The sequence below is a fragment of the Ambystoma mexicanum genome, chromosome 1p (assembly GCF_040938575.1).
Source record: "Ambystoma mexicanum isolate Mex_15411 chromosome 1p, UKY_AmexF1_1, whole genome shotgun sequence".
NCBI lineage: Eukaryota > Metazoa > Chordata > Amphibia > Caudata > Ambystomatidae > Ambystoma > Ambystoma mexicanum.
Genome location: NC_090921.1, coordinates 510,718,485 through 510,745,695, shown reverse-complemented (window position 1 = coordinate 510,745,695; position 27,211 = coordinate 510,718,485). Strand labels below are relative to the sequence as shown.

Genomic DNA, 27,211 nt, shown 5'->3' with positions numbered 1-27,211 from the left:
ATAGATAAAGGGTTCCTCAATATGTCCCTTACAATACCGAGCCTTGCCCACACCCAGTGCTCATGGACGGAAAGCCAAACCTGACTCCACAGTGTTTTACAGCTGGTTCTAACGGGGGTTCTGTATGACCCTGGCCGACATTTCACTGCAGTGCTGGTTTATACCGAGTCCTAATCCGGCGACATTTAGAACACATTACTACACTTGGAGTACAATTTATGCAAACAGCAAACTCACGGCAGTGCCTTAAAAATACCAAAGGACAATAGCAGTGTGAATGTCCTCAACAGGCATCCAATCAATGCTGCAGGGCTACAGAAATATGTGCTTCCTCCTAGAAAAAGGATGATCAGTGTGATCACCCTCCCCCTTCCCCACCCTGCACGTTACAAACAAACATGACCCATCGACGTCTACCCACCATGCCTGTTCACTCCCTCAACATCCCACAAGTGTGAGCTTCCTCTGGGCAGCAGGCTATCAGTGTAACAGGTTGCAGCAGTGTGAGGTGACCCACAGCAATGCCTGATCAATACAACAAAAGCAGAGCTGTGTGGCCTCCTACCCAGCATGCCTGCTCACACCCACAGCATTCCACAACTGTGAGCTTCCTCTGAGCAGCAGGCTATCAGTGTAACAGGTTGCAGCAGTGTGAGGTGACCCACAGCAATGCCTGATCAATACAACAAAAGCAGAGCTGTGTGGCCTCCTACCCAGCATGCCTGCTCACTCCCTCAACATTCCACAAGTGTGAGCTTCCTCTGAGCAGCAGGCTATCAGTGTAACAGGTTGCAGCAGTGTGAGGTGACCCACAGCAATGCTTGATCAATACAACAAAGCAGAGCTGTGTGGCCTCCTACCCAGCATGCCTGTTCACTCCCACAACATCCCACAAGTGTGAGCTTCCTCTGAGCAGCGGGCTATCAGTGTAACAGGTTGCAGCAGTGTGAGGTGACCCACAGCAATGCCTGATCAATACAACAAAGCAGAGCTGTGTGGCCTCCTACCCAGCATGCCTGCTCACACCCACAGCATTCCACAACTGTGAGCTTCCTCTGAGCAGCAGGCTATCAGTGTAACAGGTTGCAGCAGTGTGAAGTGACCCACAACAATGCCTGATCAATACAACAAAGCAGAGCTGTGTGGCCTCCTACCCAGCATGCCTGCTCACACCCACAGCATTCCACAAGTGTGAGCTTCCTCTGAGCAGCGGGCTATCAGTGTAACAGGTTGCAGCAGTGTGAGGTGACCCACAACAATGCTTGATCAATACAACAAAGCAGAGCTGTGTGGCCTCCTACCCAGCATGCCTGCTCACTCCCACAACATCCCACAAGTGTGAGCTTCCTCTGAGCAGCAGGCTATCAGTGTAACAGGTTGCAGCAGTGTGAGGTGACCCACAACAATGCCTGATCAATACAACAAAGCAGAGCTGTGTGGCCTCCTACCCAGCATGCCTGCTCACTCCCACAACATCCCACAAGTGTGAGCTTCCTCTGAGCAGCGGGCTATCAGTGTAACAGGTTGCAGCAGTGTGAGGTGACCCACAGCAATGCCTGATCAATACAACAAAGCAGAGCTCTGTGGCCTCCTACCCAGCATGCCTGCTCACACCCACAACATCCCACAAGTGTGAGCTTCCTCTGAGCAGCGGGCTATCAGTGTAACAGGTTGCAGCAGTGTGAGGTGACCCACAGCAATGCCTGAGTAATGTCACAGGGTTCCAGCAGTGTGCACTTGCTTCCACGAGGCCTGATTGATACCACAGAAAACCCATTATATAACGCTGTTGTCTTTTGCTGGCAGTCTCTAATTACCTACCAAAGCTCGAATGATTACTCCTACACATCGCCTATTCCATACACAACATCGCAGCAACGAGTTAATCATGAAATTAAGGGCCTGATTCATGGAACGTTTTCCTATGGAATTGTAGCATTATAAAACACTTTCATGAATCAGGCCCTAAATGTTTAATGGCCCCTCTTTCAGGATATTGCAGCAAGACAGCCAGGGTGCATTTCAATAAACCTTGCTCACTTTCCAAAGGTGTATTCCCATTTGATTTGCTCTCACCTTATTTCCATCCTTTCTCGATGTGAGCCAATAAAATGCTTGGGTGCACATCTTTCATCACTTTGTGTGCAGCACAGTGCTGAAGTGACTCCGCACGTGATGGAGAGGGCTACCAGCAATTGGTAGGAATTGTAAGTTAGAGCACAATGTAATGCTGGATGCATGTGGGGGTTCAGCAGTGTGCTTGGTCAATCCTGTAAGCTAGGTTACTTATTTGACCAGGTGTCTCTATGCGGTACCACAGGGCACACTCCAGAATGTTTATTCTGTGACTGCCAAGCCTGTGCCAAGAGTGACATAGTCAAGAATGGACTGTCTACAATGGTGAATGTTGTTGGTATCAAAAGGTAAGGGAATGGTGTGGGCAAACTGGTACAGTTACATAAGAAAAGGCTTGGCACCTTGATGTCAAAAAGGTTACTGTGAAGAGATTGTTCCATGACATGTTTCGCTTGACTTTTAGTGCTTGACTAGATGTGGTGGTACCTTACTGGGAACTAGGCTTTCAATGTATGGTAACGCTTAGCCTTCTATAATGAGGACGTGCAGCCTGAGCTCCCTATGCCGGGTGTGTTCATTAGACATTGTGGAAGGTGCAGGTTAATGTGCGAGTAAATAGGGTAGGTAGTGACAGACGGGCCAGATGTATGTCCTTCTGCATGCAGGGACAGACTGGCATCATTTTACTGTGGCTCAATAGACCGGCATGCAGAGGTGAGAAATGTTGATCAACAGTTGAGGAGTGAAACTGGAAGAGTCACCAAACTAAGAGCTTTTGCAGTTACCTCTTGGATCTGGCGGGCTGGAACCTCTCAAGCTACCAGGATGCCTTATGATACTTTCTCCATTTTCTTCTTTTATGGGTATAAAATCTATACCAAAGAAGCACAAGTAATTGTATTAGATAAGATCTGACAAAGGCACGCAGAAGTGATTATTCACCTCTCAGCGAATCAGAATGTTTGTAATGCATTCAATAACTACTATTAGCACCCGGAACGGATGTGCAACCAATCAGAATGCTCGGATCGCGGGCTGTATCTACCGATATAAGCCCGTGTTCCGAACAACCTGATGGCTGCTTCCCCCATCCGTCATCTTCCCCCACCCTCCCTTCCCTTCCTTTCTTTTTTATTTACTTGTCTCATCCCACCCACTTACCTGCTTAGCACGGTGGTGGCACACGCCACTGCTGCGGTTTCCTCATGGTATCCTCGGTGGCCGCCATGGAAATGGAAGAGCCAGATCCATGGAAGCCATATTTAGTGAGCATTTCGTTTGAATGAACAGGACGCCGCAAGGTATCCTGTCCATTCAAACAAAATACTTTGTTCTCACTTACCGGATAGGCAACCTAGGGTGTGAATAGCACCTCTCCGGCATGCCGCATCGGGTGTTATCGGCTCGGGGCACCTGTTAAACGCCCTTGCTACACTCAGCCCTTTAATTGGGGCCCCGGGCCAATACCACCCGATCCAGGCCACCGGAGAGGGTAGAAACGCTTAAGTGTTGGCTGCCTTTTAGGCATTCTGACTTCAGAAGCATCCAGGGATCCAACAGAAACCATTTCCTGGTATTCAAGAAACAGCAATGCTATATCCCAGCAACGTTTCTTTGAACAATACATTCTAACCTAATTTAATACAACAAAATGAAAGCTCAAATAATGGAACACTGTTTACACTTTTGTAAAGAAAGAACATTAACTATAGCATTGCCAATAAAACAAGCTCATTCTAAAACTGTTGTAGTTCAATGAAGTTTACGATTAATATTCTTAGCTAACAAAGACAACCTAGTTATTGAAACATTATGAAATGAGCCCACATTTTATCTAATGACACATTTTGTGTTTTTTACTTATTTGTAAGCTAACATGTTTTTATTGCACCAACCCAACTCCAAAAACTCTATTGCTGCTGGCGCAATGTGCCAATAACCCTCGGGACCTTGGGAATGCAAACCCAAATGCCCCACAAGGTGTTTTTCTTAAGTAAATTGCATTCCCTTAGGAATTAAATAGCCTCTCCCTCCTGCTAACCCTGTTCTGCTTATCTCGCAGGCTCCCAGTCGCATAAAAGAAGCAAGTCCAGAGCCGGAAGATGAAACAGAGAGGTCCTTCTTTGCTTTTTCACATATATATTGACTCGCTTTTAAATATTCAGTATATCTTTCTTTCAAATCCTTGTCCCACATGTTCTCTGCAACTCAGCTGCTTGAAGCCTTGTCCTTGATGTTGCAGCCCACACACCCTACACTTGCGGCAAGTTGACCTTCAGAATATGTTGCTAGGAAGACCGAAAGATTTGGAACCCCTTAGCAGAGTAGCTGCTGCCTTGCCAGGTAGTGAAGTCCTGTGACATTCAGACATCACCCTAGATCTGGATATATTTTAAGCTTGGTCCGGAGCCTGACCTGGCATACTCTCCCATGTGAGGCAAGGGTTTCTTCTCAGGCAAGTTCAGGTGAACCAGCCCCCCCAAGCTTAAACACCAGCCCTCCCGTGTTCTGTTTTACTTTGGAAGGATCTACAGGAATGAACTTGTTAGTGTTCTGGTAATCGTTCTTTAGAGGACAATCCTCCCCATTCAGGATTCCTCTTCCTGGCGTTCTTCCAGGGAGGTAATGGCATCAGTATCTTCTGGTAGCCTGGAAGGAACTCTGCCAAGTATGTCTCTCTCTGCCACTTCCTGTCCCTCGTTGCAGCTGAAAGGTCTCATTGGTGAATAATCGTTACGCATCAGTCGCAAAGATAATCGTACCCACCACTCAACTCTGAGCACCTAATGGCTACAAGGAAAGCATGTTCACCCTTAACATATGGATGTGTTTCATCCTGCAGGTTACCAAGGTAACAACGAGCTTGTTCTTCCACCTCTGCTTCTTCACAGGGACCATGCCCCTACCTCTCTGGCAGAACAGGTTTCACTCCTCCTCGGAATCATCATCTCCATGTTGGACTCCTGCAACAACCTGCATGGAGGCCTCCCTGCAAGAATCTTAAGCAAACTCCAATGAACACAGAACTCTGCACCTGGTTACGCTCGGCTCACATCCCAGCAACATTGAAGTTGTTCAATTGGCTGCTGGCCCAACAGGGAGTTGAATTACTAGCTCTCTGTCTTTCACATAAAGCTCTGCTTGCCAGCAGCCCTGACTGTGTAAGACAACCCATGATGTCATATCACCCTATCATCCGCTTAGGGGCAGCCTACAAGCATACAGCAATGCTCATGTTGGGGAGGTGCAAAACGTTTGGTGGGGATGACCTGTCCCCTCTCAATGCTCTTTCCCATATAACTTCCTTCCTCTGATCCTCCACCTCAAGGCTGACTTTATAAAGGACTGCAAAGGTTTTAAAGCACTTATGTGCTTTAAAGATATAGAGTACAATTCTGCACCTATTCAAAAGACCCCAAACAAATGCAACCTTGTGAGATTCTTTTTTCCCGGCAATGTTTTGGATATGGTAACTACTCTGTGATTTATATAGCAATATGTATATATAGCAGAGACAATGTTGACGCTGAGGATAATTGACCTTTATCCAGGCTCTTGCCTGCAAAACAACCATCAATAATTCAATTTTAATTATATATTACTATTTACCAGCCGCTGGATCACTATCTTGACTTGCTTGTTTCTAATGAAATCAGGCATTTGCATGTAAATGGCTTTGCCATTCCAGGCATCCTTGTTGCACCCCAGCTCTTTGGGCCTATCATTGAGGGTTAAACTGCGGGTAGAGGACATTCCGCTCAAAGATGACGGCTGTCCCTTCTCTTAAGGGCCCAGTAGTAGAGGGTGACAGAAAATATTGCATGGGTTGCAAAACTTAAAAGTCCCAACATCCTTACTAAGTAGATTAGGGAAACAGAGCCTATGGACAGTACAGGCTAAGTGTCAATGAAAATAGAATAATTCTTGACCATAGAAAGATAGAGGACAAACTCCTTGAAGCCAAAAATGGCCTCTCATTGTTTCAGGATAGAAACCCACTTTTTGTAGTTTACTAGAATTAATACCTTTTGGAATTGATTTCTTGATGGGTGCATGTCCTTTAAACCTCAGTAGTCATTCGGCAATAATGGAAATACCATTGAAGAAGGAGGCCCTGATACCTCTTGTATGAAGAAAACAAAATATGGAGGAAAGGTTGGGAAATATTTGTCTTCACCATCCAGTTATATCGTCCACTACGATAAGATAATAGAGTAGGTAAATCGGCTCCATCTTGAAATTCGAAAACTACCCTAGAATTTCAGAGGGATGAGATGTATTTTCGCTGTAGACCTCACTTGGAGCTTTGATTCTTTCTTCCTAAACAGAAGAACATTTTCTAAAAAACCTACCTCATTTGGTCAGAGCGAGAGATTTGCTTTTTTCTGTTGGCATTTCCTGGTCCACCAAGGAGGTTTCCTCCTAGGGCAAAAATACCTAGAGAGTAGCAGGATTTGATTGGCTCTGCGTTGAATTTCATCTGGAAGCTGGAGAATGTCTCAAGAATCCAAAGGTCGATGTGCTTTTCTTCCAATGCAGCAGGAAGCTTTGTATTCTTACAATTCTAACTCACAAAGGAGGGGCAGGGAACACCCGGCTTGAAGATTTGTTTTGGCATTTGGTCTGGCCCTTGCGTACAAACAAAATTGGAAAGATCTTATTGCAATTATAGTGTAGACTGCAAATAAAAGATGGGGGTCATTGACAAGTCATTCACATTTTTTCTAAATGTCTGCTTTTGGGTGCCCTGATTACGGTCTGTGGGGGCTGCGTTTTATGTTGTTTTTCCCTATCTAGATGCAATATTCTATAGTGTCCCAGTCCCGCCTGTTCACTTCTGTGCACGCTTGTTATGTTATGTTATGTATACTTATATAGCACCGGCAGCCCGCAGGGATCAGGGCTCATGTCACATACAACAGAGACTAGATCTACAAGGGACATTGTTAGTAATACCAACAGAGGCTCTCAGTTTCCTACCTGGGTGCAATCACTTAAACAGACACGTCTTCAGCAGGCTTTTCCTGAATGTATGGTAATTCTCTTCCAGCCGCAGAGTAAGTGGAAGTTTATTCCACTGTTGCGCAGCACGAAATGCAAAGGATCTGCCCATAACTACCTTAAGCTTATATCTTGGCACGTTAAGCAATCCTTTGTCTGCTGAGCGTAGCTGTCTCAGAGGCGTGTATCTTACGAATTGATTCTTAAGGTAGAGGGCACCATCTCCAAACAGGCCCCTGTGTATAATGGTCATAGACTTGAAATTCACTCTATCCTCTACTATTAGCCAGTGCAGAGATTTTCTTGCCGTTGTTATGTGATCTCTAATTTTTATTCTCTTCACTATAGGCGCCGCGTCATTTTCCATGACACTGGTCACACGTATGAGCTTGAGTCTTGAAGCATGATGATGCACTCTTCTTTAGAGAGTGTATTGCAGGTGCAAGACCATCTTGCTTATCGTTTTATCCCATATTAATATTTCTTGAAGTTGATCATTTGGGAGAAATATTAGCTCCCTTTGTGTCTGTATCTTGGGATTTTCTCCTGTACCGTTTCAGAATTATCTTCCTTTTGATGAGTGCCATTAACAAAGAGAAGGGACAAGTTCTGGGTTTCGAAAGCCTGAATGGTGAGCTGGGTCACATGAAACCCTTTGACTTTCTATGCTACATTGTGGAGATCCAGGCTCTTTGCCATACCACAAGATGTACGGCCTTCCTCGAGGTCGAGTCCTCATAGGGTTTTACAGAACACATACATCAGAGATGTTGCAAGGTATCCATTTTGGAACACTAGTCAGCTCCCTGCTGAGCCATTTATTGTCATCCCAGAGCTTTATGGAACTCTACAGTAGTGGCTGAGATCTACTGGCAAGCTATACAGGTGTACATAGTCAATCATTACTAAAGAGACCGTACCCCCATTTCAGCCCATCCCATACCAGTGAAAAACTACTAACGAAAAAGCCCTTGTCCTCGTGCCATGCCTACACACCTACGGGTGCACAGTGTTTGCTAATTATTGAGACACTCCTGTCAATTCTGAGACTTCCCATGTCAGATCTGCACACATCAGGGCACCATACCAAATTGCTAATGGTATAATGTGTCCTCACTTCACCCCATCACACACCTATGCACTGTGCAGACTCACAAATAACACAACTCCTGCTCTCATGTCCCACCCACAACTCCCCCTCCCCCCCAGGCATAATGCAGACTTACTAATGAGACCATCTCTGTTCTCAGGTCACACCTGAAAACATCAGCACACAGTCGCGACTTGCTAATGAGAAACTCTGTGTCCTCATTTTAGCCTATCACACACCTGTGCACAGTTCAGACTTTAGTCCTTGTTCTCACGCCCCTTGAACGATGCAGACTTACTCAAAGTTTCTTCGTAGTCGGTCATCATGATGAAGGGCGTCAGGGCCTTGTTGGTCTTTTCCACAAAGTAGTTCATGACATCAATGAGTGACTTGCACGTAACCTGGTCAGGGGGGAAAAAGCACTGACTTAATTTCGTGCAGGTGGTGTAAATCTGTGAACAGATGAAAATGTGTTTTGTATATGGAGGTTCGGGGTGGGTGGTGGAAGAGAGATGCAACTGCAAGAATAGACAAGGATCCGGTAGCTAGAGAGACAAGGCTAAAAAAACAAACAAAGCTTAAAGGAGAAGAGCGAAAGGATGAGATATAAGAAGCCACACCAAGAGAATGAGTGGAAGACAGGCAGGATTGCAAGAGAGCAAAAGAGAGAACAAGAGAAGAGAGGTGTATGCCTTTTGCAGTCTGGCTGCATAGTGCAATTTGTTGAAGTGAATATCAGAGGCCTCATTACAGAAATGTCCCACCAATGAAATTACTCACAGTATTAGCTCTAGGGCAAAAAGTGCCCTTGTACACAATACGCATTCTTTCAATGCATATGTCTACTGCGGCAATATATCTCCTAGTGCAAGCATTCCGATGCAAAGATACATTGAAAAATATGTTTTAACTTGTGCTGGCGAAAGGTTTGGGCAATGAGGCTCCAGTTGGTTCAAAACTCACATGTGTCTGTGTACCTGAGCTGAGCTTTATATCACGCTGCAATGATGGGGGCTCGCTCTGAGGTGCCACGGAGGTTCTGAGCTCTGTGTGGACCCCTTTTTGACAAGATTGTAGCGCTTCTGTAACCTTTACTCAGCTCATTAAGTGATAAATGACAGTGCGGTGTTCAGAAAAACACATATTTTCTAATGACTGGGATACTGCACTCGCTCTTTCAGGCAATCAACCAGACCATCGAATTATGCGTCCCGCCCACCAAACGTTCGTCCATAGGCTCTCTTAAATTCCTTAGAAAGAAATGTACCCTAGAAATGGTCTGGCACAAGAACAAAGTTCCCTCTAGCAAAAGATATCTATTTGATGCTCTTACGACCTACCAAACGGTGCTGGTTGCCGCAAAAGGTATTCTGCGCCACCAAATTCAGAGAGGCTATCAACCACCCTGAAAGCTCTTTAAAATCATCCACTCCATCATCTCCCACGACCATGCAACTTCATTTCATCAACCAGCACCTGCGCAGTTGCCACTCCTTCCCAAGATTTTTCGACATCAAGCCGCTATTAAATCTTGTAAGGCTCCATCATCTCCCTTTTGCTCATTTGCTGATGATATGCAGATCTACCTTGGTGTATCGGGTGAAGTGGATCAATTCACTGCCCTCTCAAAGGCGCTGCTTGGCATTGAACTTTGATTGAGTAGAAACTATCTAAAGCTCAACAGACACATAATCAAAATACTTCTAGAGGCCTAAGCATCTCCATAAGCAAATGGACACCATCTGCCCTCCTCCCAGGTTCTTCAGAGAACCAGTCAACTTTAAACACATAGTATGCAACCAAGATGTTTTGTTGAATGCCAACACGAGTCTTCATTGCAAAATCAGTGCTGTCCCAAACACTCCTCTTCCAGCTGTATTCTCCCTTGCATACCACACGAAAATTACCCCAGTGTAGTGAGAACTCTTGTCAACTCCATGTTCGACTACAGTAGCTCCATCAATGCAAGTCCTCTCCCCCTTATCAAATCAACCATCCAATCCATCTGAACCAAAAAGTTCAGAGCACATCTATCTATTTGTAAATATCTCAGACACCTTCACTGGCTCCCTGCGACCACCACAGTCAAGTACAAGAGGTTATTGATCATCTTCAAAATGCACATATACAACCAAGGAATGTACACTGCCTTTAGTCCAACATTTTGTGGAGACAGGGAATTGCAGAACAATGGACGGTTGATAGACTTTGACCATCATTTGACTAGAAAAGAACAAATGTGCAGGTTGCTTCTTAGCAGTCATTTGACAGGTCTGAATGAATTGATAGAATGGCCTGTTCTGCTCACATAGGTAGCTCTGATTTAGCCGTTTTAGTTACATTCGCAAATGCATTCACGCAGATTACAAATGGATGACTGGCCACAAACTGACCTCCAAGATGACTGATAGGTCTAGTTTCCTACATGACGGGTGTTTTTACATACATAAAACAACCATCAATTGTGTAGGTTTTTTCAACCTTGCTAACTCGGGTAGCTATGCGAACAACAACGTGCTGCAAGAGAAAATCTGCAACTCGGCTCAGGAGAATACATCTAAAAGTGTATGTCTCCTCAGAGAAACATTGGGCATGGTATTGTTGCAAAGCTGCCAATTTGTTATAGGTTGGGGAACAGTTGGCCATGTAATTAGGAAGGTGTAATCAACTAACTAACACAAACTTTTCTCCAATCTATTGTTAAGTATGACGTATTTGGAAACTCTATAAATCCCACTTTTGACGACTCTCTATCTTCAGTATGTTTTTAGATGGAGTTTCAACATTGTTGAGACGGATTTATATTGAATTTTCTGATTTTGAAGTGCTGAAGGTAGGATCCATTAGCCTTATTGAGATGTTTTGGTGGAGCTTCTGTTAGCTTTGTATACTAAAACCTGTCTTCAATATTTCTAGTTTCACTTCATAAGAACTGATGCTAAATTAATTGACAGTAATGAGTTCACTGTTGGTGACCAGTGTGTCTCCTTAACTGGTGAGCTGTTCTGGTTGGAGTTGGTGTCTTTTCACGTTGAGCGTCTGTTGAGAACGTGGAACCCGATCATTTAGTTTTACCTCATTCATTTGCCCATTAGTAGACCTTCTGGTGGTGCTCAGATCCTGAAGGAGCATGCGGTAAGAGGCAGTGGTCCCATCGAGGCTGCCTACAAAGGTAGTCCATGAATGTAAACATCTTCCTTTTAGATTACAAGTTGCCCGACATACATTTCCAGAGCTCTGTGTCTCTCCGGTTGCAGGGATCTAAGATGCCTGCGCTTTCTTGAGACATTGGCTGCACTTGAACTTGAGTCTGAGACTGAGGGTATGTCATTTGGATTAACTACTACTTCTTCCATCCTGGGGTGGGGGATTGCTGCTACTGATGCTCGAAGCAACTATGGCCTACAAATTATTGAGGATCTGATCAGCATAGAATTTGGTGCAAAATAAGCTGATGGAGGAAGATTGTTCTCCTTGTTCAGCAAACTGTAGAACTGTAGCGATTAAATACTTCTCTTTTATTTGTTCCCGTCCCAGTCTGTCTAGCGGCATAAAGCACCTCTAATCCTGTTCACACTCATTCTGGATATAATTTGGGTGCTACAGAGGGATCTGCTGATCGATTTGATCATGTGACCTGCCTACAATACCCCCAATTCTAGCACTCACAAGATGTCCCAATGCCAGAAAATTACGGTGGATACTTCCTGCAATGGCATATTTGAGGGTATGGCAATAGGGGACCAGAGAGCTGGAAGGAGTACAATCTTGAATTAGATTAGACGAAGAGGATGGTCTGATGAGATAGAAAAGGAGTAGTGAGAAAAGGAGACACAGTGTGAACATTGGTCAATGGTCAATAAAAAGGGTGGACCAAACCTGGAGCGAAGGAGTGTCGGGGCAGGGGGAGAATTGAGAATAATGAAATGAAGGGCAGGATGGAATGAGAGAGCAAAGGACAGGGAGGCAGGCAAAGGGGAAAGAGAAGAAAGAGGGTACAACAGTTTGAGGGAAACGTTCTTACCGCCTGGTCCACCTCAATGACATACATCCCTCGGTGATGCCTCACTCTGTAGTGTCTTATCACATTGACACTGAAATAAAAAACAGAATAGGCTTATGCAGATGTGGGCATAATGTCGATTATTTAAAAAATGTAATAGCCATGAAGAGGAAATGCAAGATTGCAGAGTGCTATACAAAGTTGCAAAGTGGCAACAAAGAGACAAATTGCAATCTTGAATTAGAGGAGCTGGGTCAAAGGTTAAGCTATATCTCTGAAAGGCCACTATTTAACACTGCCTGATCCTCCTTTCCCACCCTATCAATACTGCAGACATCCTGGCGCACAACACATATATGTTAGATGTACTTTATAGAGCAACAGGAGCCTCCCACTGAGGCTGGTGTTACACATTTCCTGCAGCCAAACGTTCCTGCAGAGAACCTATTGGAAGCTCTTAGACGGATGTCAGACGCCACAGAGCAGACACCTGGGCCTACACAAAGACCCTGGGAGGAGACATCCAACCCCAAAGGGACTGTCAAAGGAGCAGGAACTAGGACATCAGACACTGAGGCAATTAGCAACTTTCATGGTAGATCCCAGCGTAGATATATGCTCCCCAGGACAGACAGAAGGGCCTCTAGGGACCTCCAGTGATACACCATTCCACATTCACCAACTTCCCCTTCTTCAGGGAGAAAGCAGGACTTACTGAACCCTGTGGGCAGAAGGAAAGACGAATGGCGATTTCACAAGGTCACATGTCCAGACCCTTGCAGACCCCTCAAGAGTGGATATCAGGGTCTATACAAACCCATGAGCTGATAGTACAACCAATAATAACCTCCTGGGACAGTTACCAGGATCCATGGAACACCCATATGGGCATAAGAACCACAGACACTCCGGGAAGGTCTGTACGGCTCATGGCCTCCTCTCTGAGGGACAGACCTCATGACCAATTGAGCCCTATAGGAGGACGTCGAGCATCGTTGAGCTGCCAAACAGGCCCCGTACAAGTACTTATATAACCCCCAATAAGTAGAGATCAGGCCCCAGAGTCCCCCATGTGCATGAATTCTGAGCCACAGCAATCTCCCTGGGTCAACATCAACACCTACAGTGACAATCAGCAACCCGACAGAAGGACTTGCGCTGATCCTCCACTTAATGCCAGACCTCATCCCAATCATCAACACTTGTGCAAACCCTTCCTCTGACACTTGCTTTTCTGCTCTAAGATCAATAACAAGCTTAACGCCCACACCATGGACACTGTCAAGGAGCCGACACCATATTTGGGCACTTTGTAACTGTATTTTCTTATTGTATAAGCGCCAATCAAGCAAACAATTAAATAAAAAAATTAAAAATAAAATATTGTCAACACAAGCAGGTTTCAACCCACATTGCAAGCCCTTGTAGACCGTAAACCAGGAACAGTAACCCATGCCATGGTAGCTCAAATGGAGCTGAACAGGCCACCCCCCACACAGCAGGTGCAAATTGGGTGCAGCATACCCTTCACACCAAGCTTTGACCACTCGCAGAAAGCTAACCGTACCTCGTACCACACTCTGGACACTGGACACCAGAAAGAAGTTAGGCCTCAGCCAACACTGGTGGAAAAGCAAGGCAGGATTCCCCCCAAACCAGGGCTACTGTCAGGGAGCTGTGCTGACATCAAGCCAGAGTGAAGCCACTGCAAAGAGCTGGGCATGCACCATGCGACTCTATGGTCACTGGTCAGACCTAGCCTGATGCAGCCGGCATTGCCACATAGCTGAGTAGATATCCCTTTCACACACCTTTCTCTCCGCCACTGCGATGCCCCCCTCTTACCCGTTACATTTCTGGCAGGTGGTGACCGAAACACCACTGCTGTCCTGGCTGGGGCGTATGATGAGGTTACCACAGTCCGGATGGTTCTCCAAGAGTTCCTGGGCTTCCAGCCGGGACACCTTATGGAAGCAGCTGCACACAGGGGACAGAATAGGCACAGAGTTCACACAAGAAACAACTGCTACCATGTGCTTTAGGGAGGCCCAGCCCCAGAGAACACACTCAAGTTAACCTCTTTTGGTTATTTGGTGCTAAAAGAGGTAAGGATGCAACTTCTATTTTATTTTATTTATTTATTCCTTGCACATTTTATTTTATAAAGCTTGAACCATCCTCAACTGTGTCTACGCACTCTGCATACTGAATACAAAGCCAACATCATTACATAACAATATAAGTGTTTAGCCACAATATATATGCAGTAACCTGGACCATCCTCTCCTCTCACCTGTCTCTTTCATTACTATTCTTATTAAGTAAGGTATTAATTAGGGCTGACCTAGCTTTGGGGAAGAGCGGAGCACAAGTCATCAAAGGAAATGCGCAGTCAGGGCAGCAGTGATGCAAGGGAGCAGGAAGCTAACAACAGGAGCAGGAGACGTCAGGAGATTACAAGCAATCAGGGGGCGAGGAGAAGATGTCCCAGTCACTGGTAGGATGGGGAGTGTGTGTGTGAACCTAGGCGTTAGGGATGAGCCATTAATTGAAGAGGGGGGTCTGGAGCTCCTTCCTAAAATGTAGAAGCTAAGGGGCGAGTCTCGTGTTGATGGGGAGGAGGTTCCAGAGTCTCGTGAATTGTGCATTAAGCTTTCAGCGTTTTATCAATTAGGTACAGATCATAGGGAATAGCATCATAGTGATTGATAAGCAGTGTGCAACCCCAAATAAATCACCCCCTAACCTGTCAGCGATATCACCTCCAGCCTCCTCTACCTTATTCTGACTCTCCTGCTGAAAATCAATCCTACAGAATGGCTGATAGGCCCTATTCCAGCCCAGACAACCAAAGCATGTGCTTCCCAGCCTATCCCATAGAGTACACCACAGATCCCATCATGTTCTTATAAAAACTCTGTTGAAAGAACCGAATATCAATCCCATTGTGCTTTAAAATGCTGGGCCCATCACAGCCCTTCCCACATTTATCAAAGTACTTGAAAGAATTGTAGTCTTCTTGCTCAGGAACTTTCTGAACACCCACTCGAGCCCCCAACACAACATTGAATCTACCCTCTTAGAACTCTGGGAAAACATGCTGCCTATCACTGATGTGGTCATGGGGGTGGGGGCAGGGGAGGCTACCGGTCTCCATGTTTTGATAGAAATGTTTTCAACTTTCAACACCATGAATGTTTCCATCTTGTGATTACGGTTATTGGGGTTCACCTAGGTTAGCCCCTTTGCCCTTCACTGGTTCAACTCCTTATTCGGCAATAGATCATAGGCAGTGACTTTGGGCAAATTCCTCTTCCCTCATAAGGAGAGCTTGTGTGTGGAGTCCTCGGGGATCCCCGCTTTCCCCTATTGTCTTTATCGTCTCTATGGTCCCACTTCTCTCCGTCGTGGATCCTTTAGGCTAAGCGGTCACTCAGATACTGACAATACTCCGGTCTATTTCTCTATGGGTGTTGGCCCTGCCTAATTTAATGTGACGTCCAGATGCCTAGGCCCAATGGATGCACGCCACCCAGCATCAGCTGACTGCCAGGGAAACAGAGATCATCCTTTTTCAAGGAACAAAGGTTGTTGGCCTTCTCCCCTGCTCCACCCTGATCGTCCCTCCCAACTTTCTTCCCCCTAAACATTATTAAAGGCAAATTAAAAACAAAACTAAGGGTCTGGTTGGACTATGCTCCATCCCAAAAGGTGCAAGTAAGGAACAGTGATACAGGAGTTTATTTCCAGCTAGATCACATTGCTGGATTACTGCAGAGCCCGGTAATATGGCCTTCCCTGTAGTCTGTTGGACCAGCTTCCACCTGTTCGGAATGCAGCAGCAGGATTGGTCTAGAGGGCCTGGAAAACAGAAGGATAGGGGCTCTACGTGCATGTCTCAGTGGTACTCACGGCAGTAGTTCCTCATCTTTGGCCTCGTCGTATTCCTTGTCCACCTCAGTTCTCCGCTCTAGCTCCTTCTGCAGTACCTCATGCATCATATGTCGGGGACCAGGCAGCAAGGCCAGCTCAGAAGGGACTTTAAGCTGTGGAGAAAGAAAGCAGTCAATGACTAGTGCCTCAGTACAACCATCACACTGCCAACTGCAGTGCTCGAGAGCAACACTCACAGCACTTTCAACCCAGTACTGCAGGGCAAACTCCACAAACCTGCAGAGCAATGCCAACAGCATTGCTCCAGTGAACACACACAGTATGGCTATAAAGACGAGTATACGCCTGCCAACCCTCCTGCTTTAGGGAAACACAGCACAGACATCACAGTGCTCCAGGGCAAAACCCACTGCCCGGTGTGAGAAACCTGAGGGTGTTCTCACTCCTACTCCCTTGGGATCCTCTACAAAGGTCGACAGGGAAAGGCCATTGCTCTTGGATCCTGAGCATGGGGGTGGACAAGCAAGGGAGAATCACCTTGAGGTTGGGGAGTGAGATGTACTCAGTATTTCCCATTTCCCTTCCAAGAAGAACCCTCTATTCCAGTGGCAGTTATGGGATGTTGTTATCCCTGTCCCCCATTGACCAAGAAAAGGATATGAGATACCATCAGTCCAGACGTACCAGAAAGAGGGAGAAAAGTGTTAAATATAAGATGGGCGAGACATGGTATCCCCTTTCCTACCGACAACCACCCTAACCCTACTCCAACCTTTATGGGCTATTATAAGGCAGCCCCCCCTCAACTCTTACTATATAACAGTTGAGAGTACTGAGACAAAAAAGATACAACTAAAAGGAATGAAGAATACCCCTTTACACCACTTTGGTACTGGGTCAAAGAAGATGCCTGCAAGGAACTGCGAGGGTCAGGCATGTCCTTGCTATTGTGATCAGGCAGAACTATTCAGAGTTCCACACCTGCAGCCTGTCAAGGGGCTGCAGGTGTATAAAGGGAGACCAGCGCAGCAGGGCAGAGAGCGACTGGTGAAGCAACTAGTGGAGCAGCAGGAGACCTGTGAGAGGAGGCAGCCGTGGTGGTCCAAGAAAAGGGACTAGGATGATGGCAGAAGTCCCAGAGCACTTGTGGGACCTGATGTAAGTGGGCCTCGTATTCCCCACAAGCCTCTGAGCCTCCAAACAGCAGTGTGTGCAGCAAGAACTGCCAAGGAGCCCGGAAGACGCTATCCAATTCTGAAATCTGGCAGCAGAAATACCGATGTGAAACAGGGAGCACACGGCGAGCGAGTGGAGCTCACTACGATGGTCGGTCCTGACTTTGGGAGGTGAAAGGAAGTCGTGGGAACCACCGGGTGAAAGCCAAGAAGGCAGGAGAGTGTCAGAGAGGCGTGTCAGCACCCTGGAGCTCTGAAAAGACCACAAGTAAGCGGCGGCCCATGTGAATGAACAAAAAAGCGCATATTGAATACCAAACTAAAGGCAAAGTTAACATTTAAAAGCCAATGAATACTAAACACTGAACTGAATAGCGCACTCTATATTGAGATAGAACCAGTGCACATTGAAGATCAAATTAAAGCGCTATTTAACACTAAAGCAAACAGGCATGTATTGAATATTGGATTTAATTAAACCACCTACAAGAGCATTGAATACTGAGTTAAACGTGGCCTTTAAATAACACAGTGAAGGCTGAAGAGAGCCAAACAGTGAACTTTAAAGAGTGAATGCAGTGTGGCAAGCCTACAGATTGTCAAGGGGTGTGTGAGGCATGGTTGCAGAGCCACGAGGTGACCAAGAAGAGCACAAGAATACCCCTAAACCACAAAGCCTAATAAAAGTGAACAAGTGACAGTGACTAGGTGTTCAGGAATCAGCACCAAGTAACCTGTGGGTGTGTGCCGAGGATCCCAGGGGTTCTGGTTGCGCAACCTGTGATGGGTGGACCATGTGGTCTGACAACTGCGCCTAGATCCGACAGCCCTGGATGATGAAAGTTAAGAATACCATGAGACAAGTCCACTGAAAACACTGCAAAGGAGCTGTCAAGGCAAGCCAGAAAAGGGTATAAGTTGACCTGGTGGTTTTTGTTAAAGACCTTTGAAGAGACTGAGAGAAGTGTCCCCAAAGGTATTGAAAGTCTTGGGGAAGGGAACCCTGAGACCTATAGAACTACACTTGATGTCTTGGGACCAGAGTCTCAAGATACCTTTGTTTTGGATTGTGGTACGTGAAACTTGGGTAAGGGAACCCCAAGGTTTGGTGCTGATATACATCACTTTGAACTGGAGAAAGGTAAACTGTCAGCCATTTTCATGAAACTTTCTTATGCTTGTGGAAGGGGCGCTGAATGGAAGCTATGAGCTAAAAGCAGCTCAGAACTTTGAGTTAAACACTGTTTCATTTGACATCCCTAAACATCGGCTCGTTGTAGTTGTGAGGGAAAGGATAGATTCTGTGCACAAACAGACCTTTAAGTTGAACTCTTTGACTCAGACATACCTTACTCTTGGTCTGGTAGGGAAATCCCACCTTAGCGTAGGGTAAGTTAGGCCTTCAACCGTCCTGACATTTAAGTTAATTAATATTCTTTTCTTTGAACCTGGAGCCTGTTGTCTGTGTCCTACTTCATGATGCCTTCATCCTTTATGTGTGTGCACTTTTGTGCGCTCGTTGTACGGAATGCCAAGTCAAAGTTACTTGTAATGCTAGTTCTCCATCATGGCCATCTCTCCTAAATGTATAAACTCGGAATCTCTCTGTCTATATGCAGAATCTCAGAACTTTTAACATGAGAGAAAACTCTGTTTTCATGTACAGCAGTCTGGATTATTCTTCTGTTTTTTGACAATAAATGTCCAATTAACCTTGTGGAGGAAAACAAATAATTAATAAGGCATACTCATATATGTACCTCCCCGTTATAAAGTCACTGTGCACCAGTATATTCTGTTTACCACACGCCATGTTTAAACCACTGTCTCTGGCCTGCATAAAGCAAGATGGTACACTACACTGCACATGTTGCCTTTAGAAAAGCACTTTGCCCACCACTAAACATTGTTCACCTTCACTGTTCACGTTTCTGACGCATATCCTTTGTGGCATAGCTAAGCGTGTTCTCTGCTCTCCCTCTTTACTGAAAGGTGGCTTTAGCTGGCGGATGTTATCATTTTACAAGCATTCTCGCCTGCCTCGAAGCGGGTGCAAAGCTTTAGGGAGTATATTCACAGTGAAGAAATGTATTCGCTATGCTGTTTTACTGATAACACTAAAAAGCACTCTGAGTGCAGCTGGCATCAAAAGGCTGCATAATGAGGGATTGTTCTCGGTGAGCAATAAAGTAGAAAGATGTGACCTTGCCAGGCTGAGTCCAGCCCCCCCTTCCATTGAAACTCATGTATTCCTGTGGGGTAAAGAGACCTGAACACAGGAGGGATGGAGTCACTTGCGCCAAAGGCTCATGTTGCCATTGATTATTTGTCTGCTACTTCTTTACTAATAATGTGCTCATCAATCCACCGGATTCGTGAGTGGTCATTATTTTCCACCTCAATCTGATGCCGTGACTCAAATTCCTCCTTCTCTGGCAGACCTGGGTTGCCGGGCGCACTTCCCGGTGATCTCCCTGGGCACAGAAAGGATGATTTGGTCAGAGGGTGGAGCTGGCTAGAACGCCCAGAGACCTGAGGGAGCAGACAGGGCAGATGCGGAAGCAAGACCTGATCGAAAAATCGTGGGTTGGTGAACACAGGTAACTGCATCAATGTATTGTGATGTCATGTCTTGTGTTGTCTGAAACTGGTCAAAATATCTGAATTTGGATTTACAGTATAGAATCTGTCTGGAGTAATAGGAGGGAAATTACCCTGCTGAACAAAACTGGTTATCCGAAGTAAAGGAGTTGGCCACTGAAGTTTAAAAGCAGTGCATCCATGCTTCCTACTAACTTAAGGAGAAATTAAGACTGCAATGTCGGTCAGAGTAGTGTAGGACCAAATAGAAACAAGGAGGAATGTGTTCTGTATGTGTGCAAAGAAAACATCTTGGATGAGAATCTCGTGATTGTCTTGTCTCAACCCATACCTTGTCACTTGAAGCCCTCAATGTGCAATGCAAGGTGCAACTCTGCTTCATATTTCACACTCTCTGCTGTCCTAGAACAGGGGCTGTAGCAGGCTATATTCCCACTGATTATGTATCTTGTCTTTTACCCATTCCTACCCACAACTCTGAAGAACGAAAAAAACAGCTCTGCATAGGGGGGAAGAATAATGGGGGATATAGGCTGTGAAGCACCAGTCATCAGAATCTGACCAACACCTGCGGGAGTCTCTGAAATTTCAATACAGGGGAGGAACGGGGCACAAGGGATACCTGAATCGCTGAGTAGACATGGCAGAATGGTTGAGGTGCCATGCCACACCTCCAGCCACGGTACTCAATAGCGTCTTGATGCAGACGGGGTTAGGAACGGACATGGATCCGAAATAAGCCATACCTTGTCTTTCTCCCCCTCTCCCAAGAAAATGGGTTCAGGGTAATCTAGACAAGTGTTGCTTCCTCCTAAAGGGAGTCCAGAACACTTCATGTTTACTCACTATTTGCCAAAAGCATGCAAGTGCCTGGAACAATGGCACAGATATACGCAGACCGATTCACCTAGACACTTTCCCCCAGGAAGGCACATTCGATCTAGACAGAATAAGAATTTACAAACAGCACTAGAGAAAAAAGGCTCACGTGTACACCAACACCAGTGGGACAGCTACCTAGATTGGGATACTGAAAGAGCAATCTAAGACCCGGGCCCTATAAGACTCTCAAATAAAGCTCCAGGAGCAAATAAAATCTATAAAAAATGAGTTTGCAAACCTGCACGTTCCGACCCACAAAACTAGGTACAAACGATTATATCCCATCCTCCAAGGGTGCCCCCATTGAAAGTAAGCCGCAAACACATTTTGGACACTTATAACCCAGCCATCTTGAATAACACGCCCCACCAGCGGACCAACAGCCCTAATTCCTCTCAACCAACTGCCTACTACCAATCTACACCCAAACAGCAAATCGATGGCCCGTTTACCCCTGAAATGCAAGCTCAGATTTCTAAATTGTTTTATCATCCTCAGGCATGTTTGAACGTTTCCTGAAAACGACAGTAAATTCCAGTAATGGCATATTCACACTCAGACAACTCCCGGGGGCAACACACACAGTCCATTCTCCATGTAGCACCACTGATTGAATTATTTATTTAATATGAAATACATATAGCCACATGGTTTTGTATATACAATATAAAACATTACAAGAGAGATTAAAAACATGAATACAAAAACAACACTTATACAATTTAAAAAGCATCAAAAGCATAAAACCTAATTTATCCATTCAACATATTCCATTTGACCACACTACATGTCTTATTAGTTGTATGGGGCCAACAACAATTAAAATACACCTTCCAATAATTGGTTTAAAATTTCATTACACTTCCAATAAAACGTAGTAATAAAATATATACAATTCATATGATTTCCTTCCATGAAGAGGCTCCAAACTTTTGATAGGTTATTGCAATTATACTGATTATCGTATGATTTTAAAAAGGTTGTTCTGATTTCATTTAGGCCTTCACGTTCAACTTACAGTTGTTTAAGCGTTTCCAGTTGTAGGTTACCACATAGGCGACACCACCTTAAAGCAAGCGTTATGCCAAAAATTGCACTTCTGATCTCCAAGGAATCACTACAATTAAATGTCATTAAGATATACTGATGTATTATCTTAGGAGAAGGGTAAGCTTGAATGTAAAATGAGCTGAATTACGGTCCATTCGATACTGTAAGTACATTCCACTATTCCTGAGGGTGGCAAGTTGTACAATATTTGCCACTACCTTCCTTACACTTCTTTTTCAACCATGATTTTAATCTTTGGCCATTCGGGATAGGATTGGTGAGCACATATTTGTCACTCCATGTTTTATGTAAAGCCATCATTTTACGCAGAAAGCCCATCTTCATACAATTGCCAACATGTTTAAAAGCGGACATAAATTGAACCCCAATCGTATTGTTATCCAAATGTAAAAACTTTTCATAACACATCGTAATTCTATAGTTAACATCTGTAACAATGCTATTTAGTTCGAATTCAAGCAGAATATACTCTATGGAAACACGACGTGGAAGGCGCAGCAATTTACGGAGAATCAAAGCTTCAAACCTTTGTAGTTCACATGTGAAGTTATATCCCCTAATCTCAACACTATAGAGTAGCATGGGTTTGACTCTTGCCGTGTAAAGGAGTAAGACTGTCTGGACTGAGAAGCCCATGTTCTACCAATAAAGCTGCTGATGGTATTTACAACTCTTAAACATTTACATTTAAGTTCTATCCAATGCGACTTCCAGTTAAGTTGATCATCAACGTATAGGCCGAGGTATTTGTATGTCTCTACTTGTCCAAGGTGAACACCATCAAATATCCATTTATGTTTGTTTTACGAGTACGATTTTTTGCAAACACCATGATTTTGCTTTTCTCTATGTTTACCTTAAGTTATTACTTTTGGCATATACACTTAAGGCATTAAGAGAAGTCTGTAGACCATGAGGGGTATGATCGAGTATTAGCAAATCATCTGCGTATGCCAACCATTTGAAGGTCATAGATACCACGTTTGCTGGACATGTAGAAGGGCGTATCATTTTTTCTGGGAGGTCTGCCAAATAAAGATTGAAAAGTGTAGCCGCCACTATACAACCTTGCTTGACACCTAGATAAGTTGGGAAAGATTTTGAAAGTTTCCCTGTGGCATGAAGGCGAACCTGCACTGTGGTCTCGGAATACAAGGACATCAACATTTTAAGTAAACGTGTGGGAATATACAGTTTAGTTAGTTTGGCCCAGAGTATGTTCCTATTCACTGAATCAAAAGCTGCACTAAAATCAATGTATGTGCAATACATGTTAGAATTGCGCCGCTTGCAGGAATATTCTACTGCAGTTGTTAAAATTATTCTACTCTGAGCATTATTAGATTTTTCTATCAAAACCTGTCTGATTCAGAGGTAAGGTCTTATTTGCACGAATCCAAGTATTAAGTTCAACTAAAAGGACCCTTGCAAAGATTTTAGCCGGTATATCGAGCATGGCTAATAGGCGATAATTAGATGGGTTGTTCCATGCCCCTTTCTTATAGACCGGCAAGATGTTACTCATCGTCCACGTGGGAGATATTGACCCTCTCAGACCTATTGCATTAAATAAAATAAATAATGCCTGAGCCCAACTACACGGTGAGGATTTTATCAAGTTGTTACATGCCCCATCGGGGCCCGCTGCACTTGAATTGTTCAAGCGGACAATGATTTTATGAATATCATTAATTGTCGCCAAACATACCCAAGTACTTTCAGGGGTCTTCACCTTATCTTCAGTTGTGTCTATAGTTCCCAGGGTGGATTGAATATGCTTTTCCCAGTCTAATTCTGTCACACAATTAATGGGCGAGATACCTTTTATTTCTACCCCATATTACCCGCCAAATTTCTGTAGAATGTTTTGGATTGGCCAGCATTGCTATTTTTTTCCAGTGTTCAACCTCACAAGAATTTGTATAGGCCTTGAGCCAAATTTTCTACAAGCTCTTTACAGATTTAACATATGTGGTTGTCAGGCTACTCTCAATCACGCCTAAAGCTGGGTATAATATAGCTGCAATCTCAGTTCGCATATATTTTTTAGCTTCTGCTATTTTTTTTGTCATAGTGTGCTCTTTTATTAGGCGTGAAATTAGACCATTCATACAGTGTTTTATACTTTAGCTTGGAACTACAAATTCTGTCATCGTGAAAATGCTACGATAAACCCATCCCGAAGAGAGGGACCAGATTCATGGAACTGATTAATATAGGCGGTCAGCAGATTTTGAGCCATAGTATTACCCTTCAATATGTTATTCGCATTCCACTGAATGCGGTTATTTTTTATTAAGAAAGATATTACCATTCGGATCATGTGGTGAGGTTAGAGTCACGGGTACAAGAGGTTTGGAGAGGACACACAATGGGAAGTGGTCACTCTCTTCACGAGAGACTATTCCCATATTGGCAATCAGGGATTACAGTAATATAATCAATGATAGTTGCACTTTCACCCGCTGAGCGGGTATATGCCATGTTGGCATCACCCGGGCAATATCCATTTAGCATCGTGAAACCATACTCTTCAAAGCGGTGGGCCTGTGGTTTGCCCTGGCGATTAGTTTTGTTTTAATTCACAGGAGAGTAAAAATTAGCTGCCGGGAAATCAGAGTGATTAATTATTATTTTTACGTTAAAGTCACCCATAAACCACATGGGGCAAGATTGGGAGTGACTCTTAATCATATTTACTACCACTTCTATATTTATTTTAGTGTCTGTGCATTGGGGGGGGGGTTGTAAATGTTTACAACCAAGATCTTCCACTTACCTTGTATTAGAAAAGCTGTCTGTATAGTAGGAGTACTATCTTTAAGCACTGCTAATTTCCAGGGTTGTTTCAGTGAGAGTAGGAGCCCTCCCTTTGGGCGGCCTCGCAAACCCTTGCCTGATGTATAGTCGAGCGACCATCAAATTTAATTTCTTCCAATAGCCATGTCTCTTGTAGAGCCACGAACATAAAAATATCCATATTAGCGGCCAAACCATCTTCCCCAAATATGTGCGCAAACCCTCTCATATTCCAGGATAGCATCAGGTTTTCATCATCAGGGCTGCGATGTAAAGTGGATTTTAAAGGCAGATGATAACCATAGATGTATCCATCTACTACAGTCCCATTTGTCTCACCCGGCAATGAAATATTAGAATCACCCAGACCAGTACTCATTTTTGTATTATTACAGCTGAGCTGGGTACTAGGAACCTTTGCTTGTTGTAAGGGTTGCATATTAATAACCCAATCTAAAAAAAACATCCTCAAAGCCCAAAACAAAGTCAAGGCTAGAGGATCATTTAAACCATATATTAGTAATCATGGGATGCAGGAGCTGTCTGGCCTGCAGCATGGGATGTTGGCACAACCTGGCTCCCTCAATGGGGAAATGTTCTGCTTTTATGTTTGCATGACAGCCTATCTACTTTTTTTTAGTTTAAATCACACAGATATGCTTTCCTTATGTTAAATAAGCCAAATAGGCTTGCTAAATGTTATATTTTATAAATGGCCATACTTGAAAAGAGTTTTCGGAGATCCCGCGCAAAGGCAGAGATATTCAGTTTTTTATGAACGCAATGACATTCCCTGATGGAAAACAAAAGTAGCACAAGCCCATGTGTGCGTCATACTGCACCTCAGTCACTGTCAGGATGAATCCCTTCCACATCTCGCGATACTCGGAACTGTCAACCTACCGAAAACAGAGAACACGAGAATTAATACACAAAGTATATGCTGTACCGCACAGTACACACCCGCACCCATCCACATTCCAGAACGATCCCCATACTGCAATATCTTTGCACATTTCAGTTTTAACTGCAGGCACAAATATACCCTCACACATTCCCAGGACCTCAAAAGCCTCAGTAAACCCAACACTCAGCCGTCTTCTTGCAAATACCCAGATTAACCCAAGAGGAAGCCTTAACATTTTTGGGGCGCTGCATCACAGTATTAAAAGCTGGTCGTGAGTAGGGTCCTCAACACATTGGGCTGTGGGACACCCCGCCCCTTCCACTGTGCCCTTTGGCCCATTATCTGCATCGTCCATCAGAATTTAGAGGATATTTAGTTTCACAAAGAGATACCAATCTTTGGAGGTGTGGGCCGCCCAAAAGCTGAGCAGAGCAGAGCATATCAGAAGATGGCCAGCCCACGCAGGGGGCACTAGAGGGCAGTGGTAGAAGTGTATCAAAAAAAGTAGTGGAGCTGTGACCCTGGCAGGGGACAAAATAGGCAGCAGGGGAGCAACGGGCAACTCATTTTTCAAGGGTTGCAGCCATGCTGGTTGACAGCATATTGAGTTGAAACAGATCTAATTTTAACTGGAACTGCTATTGGGTGTTAAAGTGGAGAAGTGTGAAAAAAGTAGTGAAACTGTTAACAGTAAGTAATAAAAAGGAGTGGATCGCTGCTCCCAAACATTTCCGCTCACTTCTACCACAGCTAGAGGGACAAGCAGCATATCCGGCCACACCTCTGGGTACCTGTGTCTGGCTGCCTCTCCTCTCCCGAGGGAGGCAGAAGGAGCATACCTCCCGGCCCAGCAAAAACCAGCTCTGGCCTGGGAGGTGCTTAAATGGCCGGGCTGCAAAGACTCTGCCTCTTTGCAGTCCAGAACGAACACCCGCACACCCACTCCCCACTAAGAAGTAGGGCAAGTTTTGCATGCTTTGAACTGCTGCTAGTTCATCAGCACAGATATTACAAGGGGTTGAATGTACTTTTTAAATAAAGGGGCAGGTGATGTTAGGTTGCGAGTAAGTATTAACGACTTGCAATCATTTCATAGGTTTTGTTAGTGTTTTCCGAATTGTTCTTCTTTTTGTCACAGGCGGAGTTACTGGGCAGTCCTAGCTGGGGAGGAGTCACGCTGTGCGGGCTTCTGCAAGCATTACCCGCCGGCCACACAAGCCGGTTTGGGGTTAGACGGGCACTGACACTCTTACAGACAGTTGGGACTCCCCGACAACTGAATGCAGTGGACCTTGAGATATTCGCTCCGTGCAAGTAGGAGACTTCCTGTCTGGTGGGAAAAACAACCAGAGGCAGTCGTTAGCTAGGAAATAAAACTGCAAGTAACAGGGTCACCTGGAAGGACTTTTAACCCGAAGTGCTGGTGCACCAGTTGTGGAATACCGGGAATGGCAAAGGGCCACCCGGTCAGTGTTTTAGGCCAAGTACACTGAGCAAGGCTGGGACTGCGCATTATGTTGACCCCAATACCTTTTTTCCAATATAAAAATTGTCCTCGCAATTTATTATGATAGTAACATTTGGAATGTGGTGTTCTGTCAGTGGGGGGCGAAAGTACGGGCTGGAACCGCTAAGGCATTAGTTCACCAAAAGGGGAATCTTGGTATTGCCTGGGCGTGCATTTGTCCTCTGCCACAGAATGTTTTGAAATG

The 27,211-nt window shown here is 44.8% G+C and overlaps 1 protein-coding gene across 2 annotated transcripts in view; it reads right to left on the bottom strand.

Moving 5' to 3' along the window:
- STAP2 (signal transducing adaptor family member 2) overlaps positions 1-27,211 on the bottom strand; it is a 226,550-nt gene that overhangs the window by 56,003 nt on the left and 143,336 nt on the right. For both annotated transcript variants that reach the window (XM_069649377.1, XM_069649378.1), the window contains exons 4-9: positions 25,435-25,491; positions 16,083-16,216; positions 14,016-14,147; positions 12,192-12,261; positions 8,466-8,568; positions 2,862-2,948 (exon numbers count right to left, since the gene is read on the bottom strand). In XM_069649377.1, the coding sequence (XP_069505478.1) occupies positions 2,862-2,948; positions 8,466-8,568; positions 12,192-12,261; positions 14,016-14,147; positions 16,083-16,216; positions 25,435-25,491 (583 nt within the window). The remainder of the gene's footprint in view (positions 1-2,861; positions 2,949-8,465; positions 8,569-12,191; positions 12,262-14,015; positions 14,148-16,082; positions 16,217-25,434; positions 25,492-27,211) is intronic.